Source organism: Meles meles, chromosome 5 (genome assembly GCF_922984935.1).
Source record: "Meles meles chromosome 5, mMelMel3.1 paternal haplotype, whole genome shotgun sequence".
Lineage (NCBI taxonomy): Eukaryota > Metazoa > Chordata > Mammalia > Carnivora > Mustelidae > Meles > Meles meles.
In genome coordinates, this window is record NC_060070.1 from 102,329,802 (window position 1) to 102,354,256 (window position 24,455).

The following is a 24,455-nucleotide window of genomic DNA, read 5'->3' on the forward strand; positions in this document are numbered from 1 at the left end:
TGTAAGGACGATTTAATTTTTTCCTCTCCAAACTCTAAGTTAAAAGCATCAAGACCATAAAATGAATAAGGCACTTCTTCCTTACTCTTTATAATGTATTTTTATTACATATTAAATCCTTACATAAATTTATTAAGGTTTGATTCTTGGTTGTCCTCTTCAAAATATTACCTATTATTCAACTTCTACTATTTTTAATACCAAATGGTGTTTGCATTGCTTCATTGTTCTCATTTTTTCAATATTTATGCAGTTATTTTTCCTGTTTATTTTTCCCAATGAGATTTAAAAAAACTCAGAGCAACTTAAATTAGAACTTGTTTTATTTATAAGGAAGACAGCATAGATTTTTTTTTTTTACTTTCTAAAGATGATTATAAAGAACACTGAATTTATTTTTCCCTAGAGAAATGTTATTTTTCAAGGATTTTGTTTTTGTAATACATTTTTTTTTCTCTCTATAGCCTGAGATCCTAATATCATTCTTAAAGGCAACTTTCAAAAATGGAACTAACTGGCTGCTGAGCTGTTATTTTATCTCTTATGTTACCAAGTTGAAGTATTTCAATAGCAAATAATATTTAAAATAAAAGAAATATTAAAATGATAAACTGACCAAAGAATTTACTAATTTTCAAACTTAAAATATTTTGTCTGTTTAAGATAAGTAAAATACCATAGATTTTATATATCAAGTAACCTAATGTAAAAGAAGACACTGTGATATAGATTTTTCAGAGATTACATGCTGGTTAGCTTCAGAACCAATACTCAGTTCAATCCACTTCAATACTAATCTTGTTTGATAAACCACTTGGACACAACACTGTGTTAAGAGTATGTGTGTTGAAGTCAGGCACATCTAAATGATATGGCTGCCATTTGTTTAGCTGTATTTAGCCTTTTGTAAGCTGAGAATAAAAGGGTGTTTATAAGGGTTTACATGATATTTATATGCTTGATATATGCAAGTGTTTAATAAATACCATTGACTCTTACTACAATAAATGTTATTGCTATTGACTACTATTAGTTAATATAAAAAGTGGAAATCAATGAGGCTATATTTGTAATTAGATATATAGTAACACATTTTTAAATATGTTGCACTTTTGCCCTGAATCTATAACATTTCGAAGTAGGTTAAATTTTTTAGATGACATTCTCAAATTATGTTCTTCAGATTCCTTCCCTGTGGATGAAAGCTGAACTTCTGATTTGAAAATTTGAACTGATTATTTGGAAAATGAAACCATCATGTGTATAATAGATAAGCAATATCATCTAAAAATTTCTTTAAAAATTGACTCAATATTCCTTTTCTAATATTTTCAAATTTATGCATTATAATATAGCTATAACATTGTGCAATTTTATTTAAAGATTTCTCAAGCAAATCCATGATTGTTATTTGGTAATCAACTTCAGAATGAATTTTGCTGGGGAGTGGAATGCAGAATTATATTGTATAATTTAATATTTTCCAAAATTGGATGAATTTAATTGAAAATATTAGCTTCAGTGACACTATTTGGGTTCTTTTTTTTTTTAAAAGAATTTATTTATTTGACAGAGAGAGATCACAAGTAGGCAGAGAGGCAGGCAGAGAGAAAGAGGAGGAAGCAGGCTCCCCACTGAGCGGAGAGCCCCATGCGGGGCTTGATGCTGGCCTCGATCCTAGGACCCTGGGATCATAACCAGAGCCGAAGGCAGAGGCTTTAACCCACTAAGTCACCCAGGCGCCCCACTGTTTGGGGTTTTTTTTAGGACTGATATTTTCCTAAAATGTATAAAAGTGTGACAAAACACTATTAGTACCGAATTTAGGAAAAATTAGGCAGAATAAAATATCTTATATGTGTTAGAAGTGTGATTGGGAGCTTCTTAGGTTGCTAGCGAAGACATCTAATTCAATACTATTCCTTGATTTCCTTGGAGGAAACCTGGACAGAATATGGATTTAAATTTTTTGAATACAATTTAAAAAACCCTAAATTTTTGTGTGAAAAAAAAAAAAACGGATGACATTAGGTAATAGAGGAATTTGGTGAAATTTGAAACGAAATTAGCTTTGGTGCATTGGTAGGTACAGAAAATACTCTATTGTACACATTAAAATAACTCCAGAGCAAAATAAAAGCTTATTTCATGAATATTAAAATGTCCAGGGCTTCAAGAAATTGGAAAGAGTACTCACCATAATTTTGTTTCTTTAAATTAAATTCCTCTGAAGTTTAATCTTTATGTGTTGGTTCTTGATTTAAGATCAATTGTCTTTTTTTAAAGTCAGGAAGTACCTTTCTGTCCTGTTTTTTAAAGAGTTTTGGTCAAGCATGCCTGTATGGCTTGGCTGGTAAAGCATGTAACTTTTGATCTTGGGGTCTTGAGTTTAAGCCCCATGTTGGGTGTAGAGATTACTTAAAAGAAATAAAGAGTTTTTTGATCACAGTGAGTTTTAAAAATGTAACAGAAAATTTTTTAAATTTTTATTTATTTTTAAAATTTCTTTTTAGTGTTCCAGAATTCATTATGTACCACAGCCAGTGCTCCATGCAATACGTGCCCTCCATAATACCCAAAACACGTTGAGATGAGTGAATGCTTTTCAATAGATACAATGTTGTATTTCGTCAGTAATTTTCTGTAGTTAACTAGTTATATTTCTAGAATTTATTATGTTGTGAAGACTCATAGGTTATATACACCAATGTGCATGATTTATTTCCATTTTATTTCAAGTTTCACAATTTTCCTTCTCAAGAAACTAAAAGTCTGTTTATGTTATTGCCTCTTCAGATTTTGGTAACATTATGATAGTCTCATAAAATAAATTGGATAATTTTCATATTTTTGGAGCAATACGGAAGGTAACTTTTCCTTAAAATTCACATTAAACTAGCTGACTCTAAAGCTATTTTGAGGTAATAATTATTTTATATCTTTAGTAACATACTTTTTATTCATTTACTTAATGTGGCTTTAACTCTTTGATTAAACTGATATTTTTCCAGAAAATTAACTCATCAAGTTTGGTTAGTTGGGTATGATAATAATGTGCTCACAACATAGTAGCAGTTGTTGCTAACTCCTTTGTGTAGGGTTTAAATTCTTGGCCCTGTTCTAAATGTTTCACATACATGAACTCAATACCATAATCCTGCTCCTGATAGAGTTAAAAATATTCTCAAAAGATGTATAATCAAAAAAGCATTTTAATAACAAGATTCTGATATTTTGGCTCAAAAACACTGGGATTGTATCTATATTTATAATTCCTTGCATAATATCCATATAGAGATTATTGTATACATAAGTATTTTTGTGCTATTTTAAAAAGTCACAATGTGGGAAATATTAAAATAAAATTACTCACAAAGTTGAATCACTGGTGTGAAGAAAAAGATAATAAAGTAGAAGTTACCCAATTTCATAAAGCATGAAATCAAAGCCAACAAAATTTTTTAATTAACAAAACAAGCTATTAATCTTATAAAAATATAGTCCTTCATTCAACTTCATATAAAAAAGTACAATAAATATCAGAAAGCTGTCATAAAATACTTGCTGTGGAAGACAACATAATTCGCTGAACTTCTGATGCCTCGTTTCAAGATATCATGGAGCATTGTGTGGAGTTTTATCAAATAAGCCCTTCATAGCTTTATTTTTTTTTAAGATTTTATTCATTTATTTAGGAGAGAAAGAATGAGAGAGGGAGAGAAAGAGAGAGAATGCATGAGAGTGGGGGAGGGTCAGAGAGAGAAGCAGACTCCCTGCTGAGCAGGGAGCCTGATGCAGGACTCCATCCTGGAATGCCAGCATCCTGGCCGGAGCCAAAGGCAGTGGTTTAGCCAACTGAGCCACCCAGGAGCACCACCCCACCCTCCGACCTTATATCTTTTAGTCACTTTATGTGATGCTTAGAATGAATTTATGGGGTTTAAGGTGGAACAGGAAGAATAATTAGGAAATTAATGTCAAGATATAATGGCAGCTTGGACTAGCTTGGTAGTTCTAAATATAAGTAAATGAGTGTGAGGCTATATCTTTTTTGGTACAACTGACAAGACTGGGTAATTTGGCTGAATGAGTAGTGACTGGAGAGATAGGTAGCATGAATATACCCCAGGTATCCTTCTTGAGGAAGAGTTTGTACAGATTTCCATTTACTGATATAAGGAGCAGTAGAAGAGGAGTGGGTAGAAATGGAAGAATCAGGAGTTCAATGTAGACATACTGAATTTGAGATTCCTAGAGACATTCAAATGGAAAGATCAAATAACCAATTATATGTATTTCTGGAGTGAAACTATAGGTTTTTATGAGCCCAAAGAGAAACCATTGAGAGTGATCAGCTTTTGGATGGTAGCTGAAACCATGGGAATGGAAAGGAAGCGTTGCAGACCCAAACCTGAAGAACCCTAATATTTAAAGGTCAAATAGAGAAGAGGGGGCTAGTAAAGGGGCCTAAGGTCAGAGAGGGAAGACCAGGCTAAGTATCACACAGACATAGGAGAGAAATGTGTCCAAACAGGCAGGAGTAGTTAGCAATGTGAAATGTTGCTAAGAAGTCTCAGAAAACAGTTACTGAAAAATGTCCTTTGGGTTTGGTGCTATCAAAGTCTGCAGAAAAAAAAAAAAAGTATAAATAGCAGTTGGTTCTTTTTGCTAAAGCTTTGCATTTTTATCTATAGTTATAATTGGAGATTCAAATGAAAATATTTTTTATCTCCATCTTAAATCCTTCCAAATTTGACTTCACTTATGTGAGTTTACTTAGCATTCATATGTTTTTTCTATTGTGTATGTATTAAACTTGATGAAAATAAACCTAATTAATTAAGACTATACAAAAGCTAAAAGAATCCTTTGGCTACTATATTGAATGACTTCCAAAAGTACTTTGACTTCTTTGGAAAAAAAAAAGTGCAATAATTTAGTTTGTGTAGATACCCCCCACATTGATTCTCAATTGAAAATTTAAACACATTTTATTGTTCAGTGATTAGTGATTATTTACCAGACACCTTGCTAGATGCTGAGGATAATACGATAAATAATGTGAAGAGCCTTAATAAGTAAAATAAGACCTATTAATTTGATGCAGCGATGGAAAGCTCTCACTCAATCATTCAAGGAAGCCACTGGGGGCTGTTCTGCAGACTCTTGAGATTCTTCGAGTTGCACTAACAGAAGAGAGGCAGTGGAGAGGGACTCTGGAGATGGTGCAGCTGATAAATGAGGTTTATATTTCTTCTATTTTCAGTGCTGATTGAATCGTGTTGCCTTTGTCTGTCAACACTGAATCAAATTGACAGAACAGTTTGCGCTCCATTTGTCTTCTCTTGTTTGACATCGGTGTCTCACTGATTTGTCATCTCAAACCCTGACCAGGTCCATTCCACTCTATAACTGCTATTACTATGAACTGACCTTTTACAAAACAAAACAGTAGTCAAAAAAAAAAAAGCTTTATTTTTTTTATTTATGTGTAGGCATGGTAGAAACATTGTTCTAAAAAGAATTCTTAGAAAGCTCTCTTTCTCAGGGTGCCTGGGTGGCTCAGTGGGTTAAAGCCTCTGCCTTCGGCTCAGGTCACGATCTCAGGTCCTGGGATGGAGTCCTACATCGGTCTCTCTGCTCAGCAGGGAGCCTGCTTCCCCCCTCTCTCTCTGCCTGACTCTCTGCCTACTTGTGATCTCTCTGTCAAATAAATAAATACAATCTTAAAAAAAAAAAAGAAAGCTCTCTTTCTCTCATAAGAATGTGGCTTATAAAATACATATAAAACAATGTGTATGTGTACACACACATACACACACGCAAAGGTCTCTAAGTTCTCTTTTGCTTCAAGACAGATTGTGGAAACAATACTGTAGAGCATAAAGAACTGGGTTTTGGAGTCAAGTTTAGGTTTAAATGCTTATTTTGACTTTCTCCTTAGGTGACCTCAGACAGGGAGTTGAATCTCTTTATCTCTGTTTTCTCATCTATGACGTTGGATAATAATTGAATGCTCACCATCTTGTTGTGAGGATTAAATGAGACAATGTGTCTGCCACCTAGTAGGCTATTCACTTTACAATCAATTTAATTTTTTAAAAGTTCATACTTCCTTAACTTTTTCCTTAATACTCTGAACATATTTTCAGAATTATTTTTAGAAACTATACTTTGGAGCTGATTCTAATTATGGCATTAATGAGTACTTACCTATGGTATACATCTTTACACATAATATTATTATTTAAATTTTTTGGATCCAGCTTACACTGAGAACACAAGTAGATGGGTAAGAATGAGACAGGAAAGAAATATGACTGTAGGAGTAAATGAATAACTTCTTTGGTAAATGTGATAAATGGTTCATGGGCTTAGATTATATGATTCTATTTCTACCAAGAAAGCTGTGTAAAAACCAGGAGTTTGGTCACGGACACTTTAATTCTACTGGATTGTGTAAAATCAGAACGGTTGGAAATAACAGTTTCCTAGTTGGTAGACATCAGGGAAAGACATGGCATGTGATCAAATGGGCAGTTGAGGAAGATGATCACAGGCAATTTCTTAGATTCATAAAGACCTGGGGCAATGGGTTATGCCAAGGCTGAAAATGGCTTTCAGTAATTGGGAAAGTGCACTTTGCCTTCTTGTTAAATGAGTGTTAATATCTGTGGGTAGTTCAGGTTTGGGGGTGCCTGTGTGATATGATTTTATTAGTCCCTGGTAGCGTGCTACCTTCTAGATTTATCTTAAATTCTTTTTGTGACGTTGTCCGATAAACTCATATCTTCTGTGGCAGGTGTTGCCCCCAAAATTCCAAAAGTTATAGAATTTACATGGAGGTAAGGTAAAGTAAATGTCTGAATTTCCAGAGATGTGCAGAGGGGTGAGGGGACATCAGGAGTAGGAAATACAGTGGCTTCTGACTTCTGTCAGCTGGAATATGGATTGGCTATTTCTTAAAAGAGAGAGCACTTTTAGGGTAATCACTGTACATTTTTAGAAGGCATGGATTCTATCCTGTGTTCCAAGAATGTGATACATATGATAATCATGATGAATGAACAAACTGGGAGATTTTGTTAAAATGTCTAGGTTGTTATGGCAATTTCCAATGTCTTTTCTAAGCAGAAATATGGAGGATATTACTGACTACTTTAGTAAGACAAAAGAGAAGGTCAGACCAAGTCTGTATTATAATAAGGGAAAAGTTGCAGAAATATAAATTTTACAGCGGATGAGTTAAGTGATATTAATATGAATATGATGTGATATTGACAACTTTGATTTATTTTGATACTCAAATACATTCATTAAGTATTAGTCTTTTCCATCCCCATCATTGTAATGATTATATTCATTAAATTTCTGGATACAAGTGAGATGGTTGGGTGTGACGAATGATTCCTTGATTAGAATATTATAACGATCAAACTGTTCTTGCCTCCAACTCTATTCTTTTCCATTTTAGTCTTTGCTCACCATGACCAGCTTTATCTTTTTATCTTTTTACGGCTGTCAACAATCTTTCTCCTTCTAAAACTTTCATGGTTTCTCTATGAATGCATGCAGAATAATTCTTGGCATTAAATGCTTTTCTCTCAGGTATGCCCTCATTTCCTCTTGGCATCTGCTCCAAATTACTCAAGATTCGTAATGCCTTCTCTATCTTAACTATAAATGATCCCACCCCTTTGTGTCTTCTGCTTGTCCTATTTTTTTATTGCTGGTGTGATTAATTGTGCTTTAGATACTAGTACCAGCTTAGCCACTTACCATATAATTTTGAAATGTTACTTAACCTCTTTGGGCTTTAGTTGCTCTATCTATGAAGCAAAGAAATTGGAGTAGAATCAAATTAACACTTAGTGCTAATGCACTTGACAACTCAACTCTGCCATTAGCTGATAGAGATAATATGTAAATAAATGAGCTTGATTTTTCCATAAAAGTTTATTTATGGGGTGCCTGGGTGGCTCAGTGGGTTAATCCGCCGCCTTCGGCTCAGGTCATGATCTCATGGTCCTGGGATCGAGTCCCACATCGGGCTCTCTGCTCAGCAGGGGGCCTGCTTCCCCCTCTCTCTCTCCTCTGCCTGCCTCTCTGCCTACTTGTAATCTCTTTCTGTCAAGTAAATAAATAAAATCTTTAAAAAAAAAGTTTATTTATGAAAAAGACAGTGGGCCAGATTCAGTCTCTGAACCATAACCTGGAGTATACTGTAATCTCTGAGTCTCCTTTAAGTACTGAAATTTTATGAGAAGATAAGCTATTTCTATTCCTAACATCAAAGGACTGAAGTTTTCCCTCACAGTATGTCTTCCTAAGATACTAAACAAACTGAGCGTTTTGGAGGGGGTGGCGGTCTGGGGTGGGGTGAGGCTGGTGGTGGGTATTAAGGAGGGCACGTATTGCATGGAGCACTGGGTGTGGTGCATAAACAATGAATTTTGGAACACTGAAAATAAATAAAATTAAATTAAATTAGCCCCTCCCCCCAAAAAGATACCACCCTAGTTAATTGTCATTGGTGACAATGGAAATTTTTGATCTTTTTATTCCTTCTCCCAAGTACATTTCACATGATTATGAATATCTTAACATATATTCTGTCAATATAGCAAATGCTGAGGGTTCATTTTCTCAGTTCCACAGCCGATCATTCTGACTAGAGCATACCTGGGCACAACTGTTTTGTCATTTTCTTCCATACTTCTTATTATAGGTCAAATTCCATGTGGTATTATACTTACAATATTTTTGTTTTCTGAAATATTAGGGTGGGGTAGGATAAGCAATATATCACAGTAAATTGTGTTGGTTGGATGAGTATTTAAAATATTAGGAGCACATAGAGTCATTTTTGACATTTTCATATACACAAAAAAATTGATCTTTCACAAATCTTCATAGCTTCTCCAAACTATGACAAAATTGGTAGCCCCTTGGCAGAACATATCAATAAGAGTACCTGATCTTAAGCTGAGTAAAACCTGACTTGATTTACATTTTGCTTCAGTGGAAAACGGAGGGAGATGGGGAATGCCCTCATTTTATTTTGCTTTCCCCTGCAGTCTCTTTTCTTTTATCTTTGATCTAGTCCTAATTAGCACCTTCTAGAGCTCTCTATCCTATTCAACACTGCCACACTCACTAGGCCTGAGCATTTTTTGAAGGAAGTTAACTGAGTGTCTCTGGGAGAACATTCATAAGGCAACAAAAGCCTGCTTATCTTTGCCTCATTCTTGCTGCACTAATCTTTTAAATCTCCGTGTAAAGGGAGCTGAGAGTCTATCTGCAATCTCACCTTTAAAAGCAAAATCCTATATCCAGAGTACTCCTATCACTTTTATCCGCTTGAGGCTCATCTGGTGGTTTCTTTATACCTATATCCTATCTGAATTTCATTTCCTTAGTAAGGGCTGTGGTTCCACATCAGGCTCTTATATATTGGTTCCCTGTTTTCCTCCTAAATTTCCTGTTCTAGTAGGCTGTACTGCACAAGATTTCTTTACATGTCCACTGTTGATAAATGTAATTTTTTATCTGTGTGGATTTATATTCACTAATACAGAATTGGTGTGCCCAGAAAACATGAGTTTGAATTCCTATCATTAGTCTGTTGGGTACATACTGGGATCCCAGAAGTGGTAAATTGTCAGGCACGTTGAAAAATTATGGTCTAAGATGATTCTGCACTAGTATATTACACCTACCATCGATACAAAATAAAACTTTTTTCCCCTCCTGGTAACTCTAGATTCTTAGATGAATGTGAGATATGCTTTAAAGAACTTGATTCTTAAGCAAATGTGATCTTGACATGTGAGTTAGGAGATAATTATTCTCTTCACAGAGGAATTCCTCGATCTGTGGAAAGGCTCTTTCACAGTTTCTTTTAATAATCAGCTTTCCTTGGTTCTTACGGTATTTTACCTGTCAGAAACCTTGAAAAGTAATGAATTTAAAGGTTAATACACAGAACCATTATCAGTAAAGAGAGCTCAAGAGTAGATGAAGCCACTCTGTAATTACAGTCTTAGGCAATAACACATCAACCTGATCGTCAGGAACATATTTCTGAGTAATGTGAGGTGCACTACAAGTAACACCACCGTGGAGGAACCTAATATTTCAACCTTAAAATCCTAGGGTTAATCTTGACTGTTTTTTCTCCCTTTCTACTTGGCCAACAAATTCCATCACGTTTTATTAAAAGGGTTTTAATTAAAATTCCAGTTAGTTAACATACAGTGTAATATTATTTACAGGTGTACAATTTAGTGATTCAACACTTCCATACATCACCCAGTGCTCATCACCAGCAAGTGTGCTCCTTCATCTCCATCACCTGTTTCACCCATCCCCCCCACCACCCCTCTGCTAACCATTAGTCTCTTCTCCATGGTTAAGAGTCTGTTTCTTGGTTTCCCTCTTTTTTTTTTTTTTTTTGCCTATGATCACTTGTTTTGTTTCTTAAATTCCACATATGAGTGAAATCATATGGTATTTGTCTTTCTCTGACCAACTTATTTTATTTAACGTAATACCCTCCATCAATTTTACCTCCAAACTAGCTCTCAAATCTGTGTCCTCCTATTCATTCAATTCACTTGCTGCCAGTAGAGTTCAATTCCTTTGCTCAACAAATATGTTTAGGGTTGACTATGAATGTCTTAGTCACTATTCTAGATGTTGGAGATAGAGGTATTAGAAGAATAAACAAGATTTCCTTTCTGGGTCTTACATTCTTATTCAGAATTACATTATTTCTTGCTTTGATGACTAACATTTATCTCATGCTTTTAATCTCCTTCCCCTGGAATCTCTTTCGCATTCTAACACCTGAGTTTTCTCTCTGAAAGACTATCTGGATCATAGCATTACCATATTTGAATGACTCTTTATCACCAGCTTTCAAAGTGCGAAGTCTGGTGGCTATGAGTGCTCTTTATGGCCTGATCTCAATCTGCTTTTCTAACTTGATTTCCTGCTGCTCCCTTCACTGTTCTCGAATCCCACAGGACCAAGTACTGGTCTTAGAATAGGCTTAGAATAAGATGAAGTTTCACCAGTTCTCTTTGTGATTTTGCACTTACTTATTGTAATTAAAATTCTACAGTTTCATTTGTACCCTAAGACTTTTCTATTTAATTCTGTGAAGGGAGTCAATTTTGCCCTCTGCAGACAGTTAATTTCTTTGTCTGTAAACCATAAAAATTTTTAAAATTGCTTTTATAAAATAGCAATTGTGGATTCAGATTATTTCTTGGGGGGGCTTCTGATTATTTTTATACTTGTTTATTTTTCATTTCACTCACATTAGATGTTATTTCTCACTCACTACAGCAAACTATCCATTCTCAGGCATCCTCAGGAAATGTGGTGCAGTGGCTGCACAGCTTTTCCAAAACTGCTTTTTCCCCAGGTGTCACTAAATTTTAAGAGAAAAGAAGTATTAATAGGTCTTAAATAATTTAAACACTTTAATCATTCTCATTAAATTGTCAGCTTCTTGAAGGCAAAAGATATCTTCTTTGTACTAAACAACAGTTTTCTGAATACAGGCTGAAATAAGTGGATGGATTACACAGAAATTCTGTGCTTTTTTCTTGTTTTGAAAGAGATATTTAGGGAATATAAAGATAACCTAAAGAAAGTCATATGTTCAGTTGTCTCTTATTTACCATATGTAATATGACCGCCACTGAATATATACACCTCCAGCACAAAATCAACCAAAACTAAGGGAGAAACAACAGTAGCACTTACAATTTGAAATCCTGTGCAAAGTAGTTACTCGGTTCTAATAATTTTGGTATCTAGAGATAGCTTAAAATATGCTTTTCAGGGGTGCCTGGGTGGCTCAGTGGGTTAGAGCCGCTGACTTCGGCTCAGGTCATGGTCCCGGGGTGCTGGGGTCGAGCCCCGCATCGGGCTCTCTGCTTAGCTGGGAGCCTGCTTCCTCCTCTCTCTCTGCCTGCCTCTCTGCCTACTTGTGATCTCTGTCTGTCAAATAAATAAACCTTTAAAAAAATTATAAAAAATATGCTTTTCATAATTCTAGTATTGATTATCACAGTTATCTGAAAAGAACAGAATCCTTTTTACAGAGGACATCCATCAAGATATTCATAACCTTAGCAATACAAAATGTTATATCATCCTTGAATGGGTTTTGATGCTTTACCTTACAGAATTGATGGTCTCTCCAGAAAGACTATTGATGTTATGCAAAAGAGTAGTATTTCCAAAACTACCTAAAAGAGGGCATATGAGACCAGTCCAGAAGCAAGAGCTTAAAGGACAACATGCTTGAAGTGAGAGATGTAAACATAGACTCAGCATAGGGAGCCCTCAGTTCTCAGGCCTCCTCAGGGAATGTGGTATGAGAGTTGCCCAGATATTTCCAATACAGCATCTTCCCAGGTGTCATGAAATTTTGAAATAAAATAAGTATTAATATATCTTAAAAATTAAAACAATTTAACTTAATGAGGCAGAAAAAATTCAAAAGAACAATATAAAGTTCATATGAAGTAGAATTTCTTGAAGCAAGAAAAGCCACTATCAAGGTCTTTCAAACTTGTGATCCTGTTGTATCATTTGTTTCAAATTAGCAGGGTTAAGGAAACAATCTCAGCAGAATACGGTGATGGTTCTGGTATAGCTAAAGAAATGTTTACAAATAGTCCTTAAAATGAAGATGTATAAGTGAGTGAAAAAAAAGTGTAAATAGTTATGTTTAGAGTATGTATACTCTACATGTCCTTATGCCCCCAAGGACAGCCATTGATTTACAAGAGGATATTTGTGAAAATACATACCTGTTTCTAGAATTTTCAGCCTACTGGTAAAAAGGCAAGACAAAGTCTAATACTTTAGGAAAATATATATGTTTGTATATATATATATTTGCCTTTCATAGATAAAGAGGAACTCTCTCCCATAAGTGAGCGGTATAAGTAGTCTTCTTGTTTTATACCAGTTAAACTTTGTTTTTGCTTGGATAAAGGTTTTAATTACATGAGTTTACTATGATACCAGTGGAAAATCACCTAGGGTAAAGTGATTTTTTTTTTCCAGTCTCTCAGAAAGCATGGGATATTGAGAAAATAAGCCACAGGTTTATTTCTCTGCAATATCCCACTGTGACTCCATGGGCTGATTACCATCATAGAAACTGTCTAAATTGGTACAAGTGAAAAAAGATAAAGGAAATTTGCAGTGCCAACATTAGATCCTGTGATGAATGGACCTTGCCTGTCATCTGACATAGAGGCTATAACATAGGGAACTGAACAATAGTTTTCTTGGTGAGGTGTGATATCTTCTTTTTATCTGAATTTCTTGTCAAGGTTAGTATTCTTTGTTTATAATTTTCTTTCACAAACATGCAAGTCTTTGAAACTCTCAACCTCAGTGGACTTATTTTCTTTTTCCTCTCTCACCTCTATTTGAAGTCTTGTTTTGTTTTTCTGTCCACTTTGAGAATATTTACGATAATCTGAATGCTGCCATTCTCTCTAGGTTAGATATGTGCTTTCATAAAGGCATCTTAAAGTTACAATGAACAGCACTGTTTCCTGAAAGTTAGAGCAACTCTAAAAAGTTGATAGATTTACAAAATAAGTATTATTGCTGTCTATTGTATAATTGAAAATATTATTTAGAAAATCCTATCAAAATGTATGGAGCATATGAAAAAATTGTACAATGGTAAAAATGATAGTTTGTATTTCTTAGATATCTTCAAATTAGTTTATTTTGCTTTTAATTTATTTGCTAATACAAGAATAAGACAAATGACTACATTCTGAAGTCTCTTCTCCTTTGTGAGAATGTTCTCTTTCCTTAAATATAGTCTCTGATCTGTTGGTGATAGAATTATGTATAGTCATTGTTTTGCTAAATCTGGACCTTGTATGCAATTGTGGATCTTCATGCCCCCAACAGTGTCTCAGTATTTCTGAGAGTGCCTAGGGCTATCTGAAAAGGACTTAACAGTAAATGCAATACTCAACTCCTGGTTTATTTTCCTTGTCTTTTCTGTTCCCTATGTTCAATTCTCCTTCATCTTCCCATGCACCTTCCTCGGTGAGCTGGAACCCAAGAAGTTAGATCTTACAAAAGGGGAAGAAACTTGGTATTACTCTCTATTTGAGTGTCATTAGTGGGTTTTATGCAATATATAGTTTTTAGAGAAGTAGCTCTGTGAGGTTTATATTACAAGTCTGGCCTTTTCCGAAGGTCTAAACTTAGCTAAGTCCAGTGTGGATAAATGTGAGTGACAGAGAACTATCCTCTCAGTTGCTCCTCCTGTCCTTTGACCTCAGCTTAGTTGCTGGATCAAGCTTGTCCTGTCTGGATACTCTTTTTTGATTAGGCATTCTTTTTTAGGAGGCTCATTAGCACCTCAAGCAAAACTACCCTAAACTTCTCAAGTATTTGGTGGAACCTCAGATAAGGGATTCCTCTCCTGCCTGTTTTAAGTTGAATGTTTCCTTAGATACCTCTGATTGCTCTTATATTTTATATAAATAGCTAAAGTAACTAGTAGCTGGACCACCGGAAAGGAAATATGGTTGAGGTAAAAGCTTTTTGAACTTGTTGTAAGAGTCATGATAAATGAGTAGAAAATGAGCAACTCAAGGTTTCAAATGTGACATACTACTTGAAGTACATAATGACTTTGAAGATTTGGGGGCCCTTATTGTAAGCAGTAATTTTTGTCAATGGTGATAATAGTATTTTATAGAAAAGTTACAAGGATATAAATATAATTATAAAACTACAGAATGTTTTCAAAATTAAATTTGCTTGAACTTACACATTAAGCTGCCCAGAATATTTGAACCTTAAAGTTTTCTAGTCTACTATTCCTCTGTGTAGCAGAAAACCAAGAGAGAGATGGGAAGCATTGCAATCACCATTCCTAGCCTCTACCAGGAAAAAGAGAAAGAAATGTTACTTTTTCAGGGTTATTCCATTTTCCACATCATTTTTTCTTCCCTCCCCTTTGTGCCAAAGGATCTATATGGATTAATATATTTTCTTGAATGCCCCCAAGGTCTCTACCATAAACCTGCCTTCTTTAGGCAATATCTCTGCGCTGTGGTGCCATCATTTTATTCTATATCCTTCTAAGAACAGCTTTCAAGTAAATGGAAATGTTGAAAATATTTGAATGAATTTGTGTATCTTCCAGTAATGTTTTTCCCTCCACAAAGAATGTTTGTTATATAGAGGGATAATGGGATTAGTGGGGTAATATGTGGGCAGAATTGTTTTCTCACAGTCCATCACAGCATGTGAAAATGGTAGTCCTTATGTTTTCTCTACATAAAACTGTTGCTGTTCAGGACACACTGCAGTTTGAGACTGGATATTTATAAGATGAAGTAGTACATAGGATTTGGAATCTGGGCTCAACATCCCCACTCTATGTTCTTAGACAAGGCTTGTTATTTATTAGTAAACAGAACATGTTATTAACATGTCCCTGACTGGGTTTAGTCAAGAGAAAACATGAGATATTGTAAGTTTGGATTCATTATGGATTGTTATATGCTACATTGAAAATGAACTAGTTGTAGGAGTAAAAGATTTGGTTTGCATACATACATACATGTGTAAACAGAAATCTTACATTAGACACATGTCCATTTTTTGAGATAATATATACATATACATATTTTCTCATAAATTCTTTTATCTATGATTGTTATCTATATTTATATTATTGTTATCAGTAGTCTTGGAGATATTTAGTTTACACCATATAGGGTAGAGTTTCAGAGGGCTAGATGTAAAGAGGGGAGGCATCATTTAGTACTTTAAAACCTCCATACATCAGTTGCCCTAGAATTTATCTTCTTTGATAAACAAATTTGATTTTAAGCCATTTGGACATAAATAAGTATATTCTGAGCAAGTAAATATCATTATGGTCAAAAAGAAAACTGCACAGGCACATTTTTGTAGGGCCATGATGACAATTCCATAGTAAGCAAAGACTGGGCCATAACAACAACAACAACAAAAAAGATAAAATTCTGACAATAATTTATATTTACCAAGGTGCAAATCAAACATTTTTAACCATGCCAGTATTTTTTTTTTATTATTTGTAGATGGGGCACACTAAAAGGAGCACAAGGACAGAAAGAAAAATTCTGGGTATGTAACTTTCCAACTGACTTTCTACTGTGAGTATTTTAAAATCATCTGAGTCTCTACTTCCTGATTTGTGTTAGTCCTGTCCTAAGTCGTTGTAATATTGTTTGTAATAATGGTATTTTGTCCAGCAGAAAAATCATTATAATCATTTATATTATAGTAATAGTTTTTCTCTATTCCTCTTATTTCAAATTATAAATGAAGAATCAGTATTTTTTTTTCAAAGCGAGAATCAACAGGAAAACGTTTTGTTATCAGCTATATTAATGGTTAAACTTTTTCCATATGTCAATTTTGTGTTCTTACATTTTTTTTTGCTAAGGATGATGGTTGTATTCAACAATACTTGTTGAATGAGGGAGTGAATAACATTGTGTGCATTCAGGAAAAAATTAGTCAAGTCACTAAAATAGTTTTCATTTTACATAAAAATTAATATTTTGGTTTAATTAAATATGAAATCTTTAAGTAGTACTACTGTTTTGCAAAGAATTATGAAGGGTCTGAGATGTTATCCCACTTGAATTAAGGAATTGGGTTAGAAGAAAAGAGTACTTAACTGATGCTCACATCTAGATCAGCAGTCACGTGTCACCACATAGGTCCTCACACTTTAGTCTCACAATGATAAAAGGCAACAACATTTTTCATACAGGTAGCACCTGATATCTCATAAACCTCATAAACAGAGAACAGTGGATTTTCTCCAACTATCTGTATAGGAGACAGGTAACCTCCTTCTTTCTTGCAAGGAGAGAAAAAAAAATTCCATTAAGATGGTATGGATAGGGTCTTGTGTTCTTATCCTTACCCTCAGGAATATAAATATGCCTTTCCAAGGGCCAGATAAATACAGATAATGTCTCTAAATGCTGAACTCAATCCTTTTTAACATATAAATGCCAAGGGAAATAATGTTCCAGTACTCCTGGCACCATGGGCTTAATTTAGGACCTTGTCTGGTCTCTGACTCTTTGGCCCTCTTGGGGAGATAAGAGAAGTTTTATTATCCTTTTGGATCAAATCAGTTAACTAGACAAATGGCTATAGATCTAATTCTCATTGAATGTGAAGATAAAATATTTTTGGCAGACGTGAAAGCAAATATTCTCTATCTCTATAGCATACACACTTTTTGTGTGTCAGGGGATTAGAATTTTTTGAAAGGGCACTGAGAAGTTCAAAGAAGATTTATTTGGCCACAATTAGATATGAATGTTTTAAAATATTTACAAGTAGGCCTACAATATAGTAAATTACAATAAAAAATGGATGACTTCCATTACTAAGTAAAATGTAATACATAACAACAAGTCTTATATTCCACTAAATAAGTTGAAAATAACATCAGAATTAATTTTCCGAACTCATATTTTTAAAGAAATGAGAAACCTGAATCTTGAGAAGACTTTCTCTCTGTGAGCATATGGTAGGGCTAGGCACAAGCTGATTACATTTAAATATGCAGAGAGAGAGAGAACTCTAAGAAAAACAGAATCTGGGGCGCCTGGGTGGCTCAGTGGGTTAAGGCCTGAGCTTTCGGCTCAGGTCATGATCCCAGGGTCCTGGGATCGAGTTCCACATCAGGCTCTCTGCTCCTCAGGGAGCCTGCTTCCTCCTTCTCTCTGCCTGCCTCTCTGCCTGCTTGTGCTCTCTGTCTCTCAAATAAATAAACAAAATGTTTAAAAAAAAAAAAAAAGAAAAAGAGAATCTAGCTGTATTAGAATTTATTTTTTTTAAAGATTTTATTTATTTATTTATTTGACAGACAGAGATCACAAGTAGGCCGAAAGGCAGGCAGAGAGAGAGGAAGGGAAGCAGGCTCCCCGCTGAGCAGAGAGCCTGATGTGGGGCTCGATCCCAGGACTCTGGGATCAGGACCTGATCAGAAGGCAGAGGCTTTAACCCACTGAGACACCCAGGTGCCCTAGCTGTATTAGAATTTAGAGGAACCTGAAACATGGCCATTTTTTCCTATGGAATACTTACCGAGTGCTTGAACAGCACTCACCCTTAAACAGGGTGAGTAGCTGAGAAGGGCAGTGAAAGGAAGTCTGCAGTCTTGAAGAACCTGTGGAAGGAGTTGCATTAGAAGATACCCTGATGGGGTGCCTGGGGACTTCAATCAGTTAAGCATCTGCCTACCGCTTCCATAATGATCTCAGGGTTATGGGATTGAGCCCCATGTCGGGCTCTCTGCTTGGCTGGGAGTCTGCTTCTCTTTCTCTTTCTCAAATAAATAAATAAATTCTTAAAAAAAAAAAAGGAAAATAGGCTGAAATAGACACCTAATAGGCATTGCTCCCTGCCCCCAATATTTTAAATCAGGTGTGGACTGAGCTTAACAAAAGCTTATCCCCAGCCCTGACTCAATTTAGTTTCTGCACAAACTGAGGTGATTAGTCCTTCATTGTATTTCTTTAGTAGAAGAAAGGGCTAACCTTCTTAGGAAAATAATACCAAGGTCAATCTCTATATTTATTAGGACAACATATCCAGCATACATTTAAAAATTAGAAGATATGTAAAGCAAACAAATGTGACCAGTAACTAAGGGGAAAACTATGAATAGAAGCAATAGATAATAGTTTAGACACAGGCTTTTAAATAACCATTGTAAGAAACATTTAAATAATATGGGTGAAAGATGGAGAATTTTAACAAAGGATTTAAATATATTTAAAATATGAATCATTGAATTTATGAGTGTGATGTTTTGAAAGAACTCACTGCATAAGTTAAATAGCAAACAGAATTAGTGGTCTTAAATAAAATTCAATAAAATATATCCGACTTGTACTACACAGAAAAATATAATGAAAAATAACAAAAGCAAATACAGAACAATGTGAATAAAAAAATCAAGTGGTAGGACACAATCAAATGGTTTAACATAAATGTAATTGTATTCTCAGAAGGATTAAGAGAGAGAGAGAGAATGAACCAGAATCAATACTTAAAAACATGATGGCCAATAGTTTTCCCAAAACTGAAGGACATAAATCCAAAGATTCAGAAAGCTCAATAAACTCCATGAAAGAAATCCTCCAGGAATTTCATAATCAAATAGCTGAAAATAAAAGATAAACAAGAAAAATTTTAAATCAGCCAGAGCTTTTAAAATGATAGGTTTCTTTCAGAAAAAAGTAGTATTAAATAATGAGTGGCTAGGGACAGGTAGTCTTTAATAAATGATATTGTAAATACTGGATATTTACATGCAAAAGAATAAAATTAGACTGCTATTTCATACCACTTACAAAAATTAACTCAAAATGGAGTACAGATTTAAATGTAAGACCTGAAACTGTGAAGCTCCTAGAAGAAAGCAGGGGAAACACTCCTTAACATTGATCTTTGCAGTGACTTCTGGGATATGTCATCAAATGCACAGTGACAAAAAAATAAACAAGTGGGACTATATCAAACTAAAAAGCTTCCACATATTAAGGCAAAAATAAAAACAAAATTAACAAATAAAAGTCAACCTATGGAATGGAGAAAATACTTATAAATCATATTTATGATAAAGGATTAATATACAAAATGTTTAAGGAACTCCTACAGCTCAGTAGTAAGAAAACTAATAATGAGATTAAAGAATGAGCAAAGAATCTGAATAGACTTATCTTCAAGGAAGACATTAAAAATGGCCAACAGGTACATGAAAAAATGTTCAATAGCACTAGTCACTAGGGAAATGTAAATCAAGGCCACAAGGAGATACCACCTCACGCTTGTTCGAATGGTCATCATCAAAAAACCAAAAGATAATAAATGCTGGGAAGGATATGGAGGAAAGGAAATCCTTGTTCATTGTTGGCAGAATTATAAAGTGGTACAGTAACTATAGAGGACATTATGAAGGATCCTCAAAACATTAAAAACAGAACTACCATGTGATCCAGAAATTCCATTTCTGGGAATATATCCAAAGGAAATGAAAACACTAACTTGAAAAGATATCAGGACCCTCATTTTCATAGCAGCACTATTTACAATAGTTAAGATATGGAACTAAGTGTCCATAAACCAATCAATGGATTAAAAAAAATAGTGATATATATGTGTAATGGAATATTATTCAGCAAGAAAAAAGGAGGAACTCACTCGGTCAAGATGGTGGAGAAGTAGCAGGCTGAGACTACATCAGGTAGCAGGAGATTGGCTAAATAGCTTATCTAAACATTGCAAACACCTACAAATCCAACAGGAGATCGAAGAGAAGAAAAACAGCAATTCTAGAAACAGAAAATCAACCACTTTCTGAAAGGTAGGACTGGTGGAGAAGTGAATCTAAAACGACGGGAAGATAGACCGTGGGGGAGGGGCTGGCTCCTGGCAAGCGGCAGAGCAACGGAGCACAAAATCAGGACTTTTAAAAGTCTGTTGCACTGAGGGATATTGCTCCAGAGGCTAAACCGGGGTGAAGCCCACACGGGGTCAGCATGGCCCCAGGTCCCACAGGGTCACAGAAGGATCAGGGGTGTTGGAGTGTCGCAGAGCTCACAGGTATTAGAATGGAGAAGCCGGCTACAGAGACAGAGCCGAGGACTGAACTCTCAGATCGGGGTTACCTTGAACTGGTCATGGGCTGGGTGAGCTCGGAGCGCAGCTAGAGGCTAGGGATATGGGAGTGATTGGGTACTGTCCTCTGGGGGCGCACTGAGGAGTGGGGCCCCGGGCTCTCGGCTCCTCTGGGCTGGAGACTAGGAGGCTGCCATTTTCATTCCTGTCCTCCAGAACTCTACAGAAAGCGTTCAGGGAACAGAAGCTCCCAAAGTGAACCCAAGCGATTACTTAGGCCGGCCCCCGGTAAGGGCGGTGCAATTCCACCTTGGGCAAAGACACTTGAAAGTCACTACAACAGGCCCCTCCCCCAGAAGATCAACAAAATATCCAGCCAGGAGAAAGTTCATCTATCAAGGAAAGCAGGTTCAATTCCTAAGACAGCAGCAGAATTCCAGAGGAGGAGAAAGCAAAGCATGGAACTTATGGCTTTCTCCCCATGATTCTTTAGTCTTGCAGTTAATTCAATTTTTTTTTTAATTTTTTTCTTTCTTTTTTCTTCTTCTACTAAATTTTTTAACACTTATACCCTTTTCTTTTTTAACGTTTTTTGACTAGTTTATCTAAATATATAGATTTTTCTTTCTTTTTTATATTTTTTCTTTATTTGTTTCATTTTTTTAAATTTTTTTCTTTTTTTTCTGAACCTCTTTTTATCCCCTTTCTCCCCCCCCCCCACAATTTGGGGTATCTTCTGATTTGGTTACAGCACATTTTTCTAGGGTCTTTGCCACCCTTTTAGTATTTTATTTGATCCTTCATATCCTCTTATCTGGACAATATGACAAGGTGGAAAAAATCACCACAAACAAAAGAACAAGAGGCAGTGCCAAAGGGTAGGGACCTAATCAACACAGACATTGGTAATATGTCAGATCAAGAGTTCAGAATGACGATTCCGAACGTTCTAGTCGGGCTCGAAAAAGGCATGGAAGATATTAGAGAAACTCTCTCTGGAGATATAAAAGCCCTTTCTGGAGAAATTAAAGAACTAAAATCTAACCAAGTTGAAATAAAAAAAGCTATTAATGAAGTGCAATAAAAAATGGAGGCTCTCACTGCTAGGATAAATGAGGCAGAAGAAAGAATTAGTGATATAGAAGACCAAATGACAGAGAATAAAGAAGCTGAGCAAAAGAGGGACAAACAGCTACTGGACCATGAGGGGAGAATTTGAGAGATAAGTGACACCATAAGATGAAACAACATTAGAATAATTGGGATTCCAGAAGAAGAAGAAAGATAGGGAGCAAAAGGTCTATTGGAGAGAATTATTGGAGAGAATTTCCCTAATATGGCAAAGGGAACAAGCATCAAAATCCAGGAGGTGCAGAGAACCCCCCTCAAAGTCAACAATAGGTCCACACCCCATCACCTAATAGTAAAATTGACAAGTCTTAGTGACAAAGAGAAAATCCTGAAAGCAGCCCGGGAAAAGAAGTCTGTAACATACCATGGTAAAAATATTAGATTGGCAGCAGACTTATCCACAGAGACCTGGCAGGCCAGAAAGATCTGGCATGATATATTCAGAGCACTAAACGAGAAAAACATGCAGCCAAGAATACTCTATCCAGCTAGGCTATCATTGAAAATAGAAGGAGAGATCAAAAGCTTCCAGGACAAACAAAAACTGAAAGAATTTGCAAACACCAAACCAGCTCTACAGGAAATATTGAAAGGGGTCCTCTAAGCAAAGAGAGAGCCTAAAAGTAGTAGATCAGAAAGGTACAGAGACAATATACAGTAACAGTCACCTTACAGGCTAATAATGGCACTAAATTCATCTCTCTCAATAGTTACCCTGAATGTTAATGGACTAAATGCCCCAATCAAAAGACACAGGGTATCCGAATGCATAAGAAAACAAAACCCATCAGTACGTTGCCTACCAGAAACTCATTTTAGAAGCGAAGACACCTCCAGATTTAAAGTGAGGGGGTGGAAAACAATTTACCATGCTAATGGGCATCAGAAGAAAGCTGGGGTGGCAATCCTTATATCAGATCAATTAGATTTTAAGCCAAAGACTATAATAAGTGATGAGGAAGGACACTATATCCTACTCAAAGGGTCTGTCCAACAAGAAGTTCTAACAATTTGAAATATCTATGCCCCTAACGTGGGAGCAGCCAACTATATCAACCGATTAATAACAAAATCAAAGAAACACATCAATAATAATACAATAATAGTAGGGGACTTGAACACTCCCCTCACTGAAATGGACAGATCATCCAAGCAAAAGATCAACAAGGAAATAGAGGCCTTAAATGACACACTGGACCTGATGGACATCACAGATATATTCAGAACATTTCATCCCAAAGCAACAGAATACACATTCTTCTCTAGTGCACATGGAACCTTCTCCAGAATAGATCACATCCTGGGTCACAAATCAGGTCTCAACCAGTATCAAAAGATTGGGATCATTCCCTGCATATTTTCAGACCACAATGCTCTGAAGCTAGAACTCAATCACAAGAGGAAAGCTGGAAAGAACCCAAATACATGGAGACTAAACAGCATCCTTCTAAAGAATGAATGGGTCAACCAGGAAATTAAAGAAGAACTGAAAAAATTCATGGAAACAAATGATAATGAAAACACAACAGTTCAAAATCTGTGGGACACAGCAAAGGCAGTCCTGAGAGGAAAATATATAGCGGAAACAAGAAAGGTCTCAAGTACACAACCTAACCCTACACGTAAAGGAGCTGGAGAAAGAACAAGAAAGAAACCCTAAACCCAGCAGGAGAAGAGAAATCATAAAGATCAGAGCAGAAATCAATGAAATAGAAACCAAAAAAACCCCAATAGAACAAATAAAAAAATACTAGGAGCTGGTTCTTTGAAAGAATCAATAAGATTGATAAACCCCTGGCCAGACTCATCAAAAAGAAAAGAGAAAGGACCCAAATCAATAAAATCATGAATGAAAGAGGAGAGATCACAACTAACACCAAAGAAATACAGACAATTATAAGAACATACTATGAGCAACTCTATGCCAACAAATTTGACAATCTGGAAGAAATGGATGCATTCCTAGAGACATATAAACTACCACAACTGAACCAGGAAGAAATAGAAAACCTGAACAGGCCCATAACCAGTAAGGAGATTGAAACAGTCATCAAAAATCTCCAAACAAACAAAAGCCCAGGGCCTGACGGCTTACAAGGGGAATTCTACCAGACATTTAAAGAAGAACTCATTCCTATTCTCCTGAAACTGTTCCAAAAAATAGAAATGGAAGGAAAACTTCCAAACTCATTTTATTAGGCCAGCATTACCTTGATCCCAAAACCAGACAAGGGTCCCACCAAAAAAGCGAACTACAGACCAATATCCTTGATGAACACAGATGCAAAAATTCTCACCAAAATACTAGCCAATAAGATTCAACAGTACATTAAAAGGATTATTCACCACGATCAAGTGGGATTTATTCCAGGGCTGCAGGGTTGGTTCAACATCCGCAAATCAATCAATGTGATAGAACACATTAATAAAAGAAAGAACAAGACCCATATGATATTCTCCATAGATGCTGAAAAAGCATTTGACAAAGTACAGCATTCCTTCCTGATCAAAACTCTTCCTGATCAAAATCCCTTCATAGGGATAGAGGACACATACCTCAATATTATCAAAGCCATCTATGAAAAAGCCACCACAAATATCATTCTCAATGGAGA

The 24,455-nt window shown here is 35.6% G+C and overlaps 1 protein-coding gene across 1 annotated transcript in view; it reads left to right on the forward strand.

The window, feature by feature from the left end:
- The window catches only part of TINAG (tubulointerstitial nephritis antigen), a 105,058-nt gene that overhangs the window by 62,430 nt on the left and 18,173 nt on the right, over positions 1 to 24,455 (forward strand). Inside the window, exon 10 of the mRNA XM_046005222.1 lies at positions 16,137 to 16,182. Coding sequence (XP_045861178.1) covers positions 16,137 to 16,182 — 46 coding nt within the window. The remainder of the gene's footprint in view (positions 1 to 16,136; positions 16,183 to 24,455) is intronic.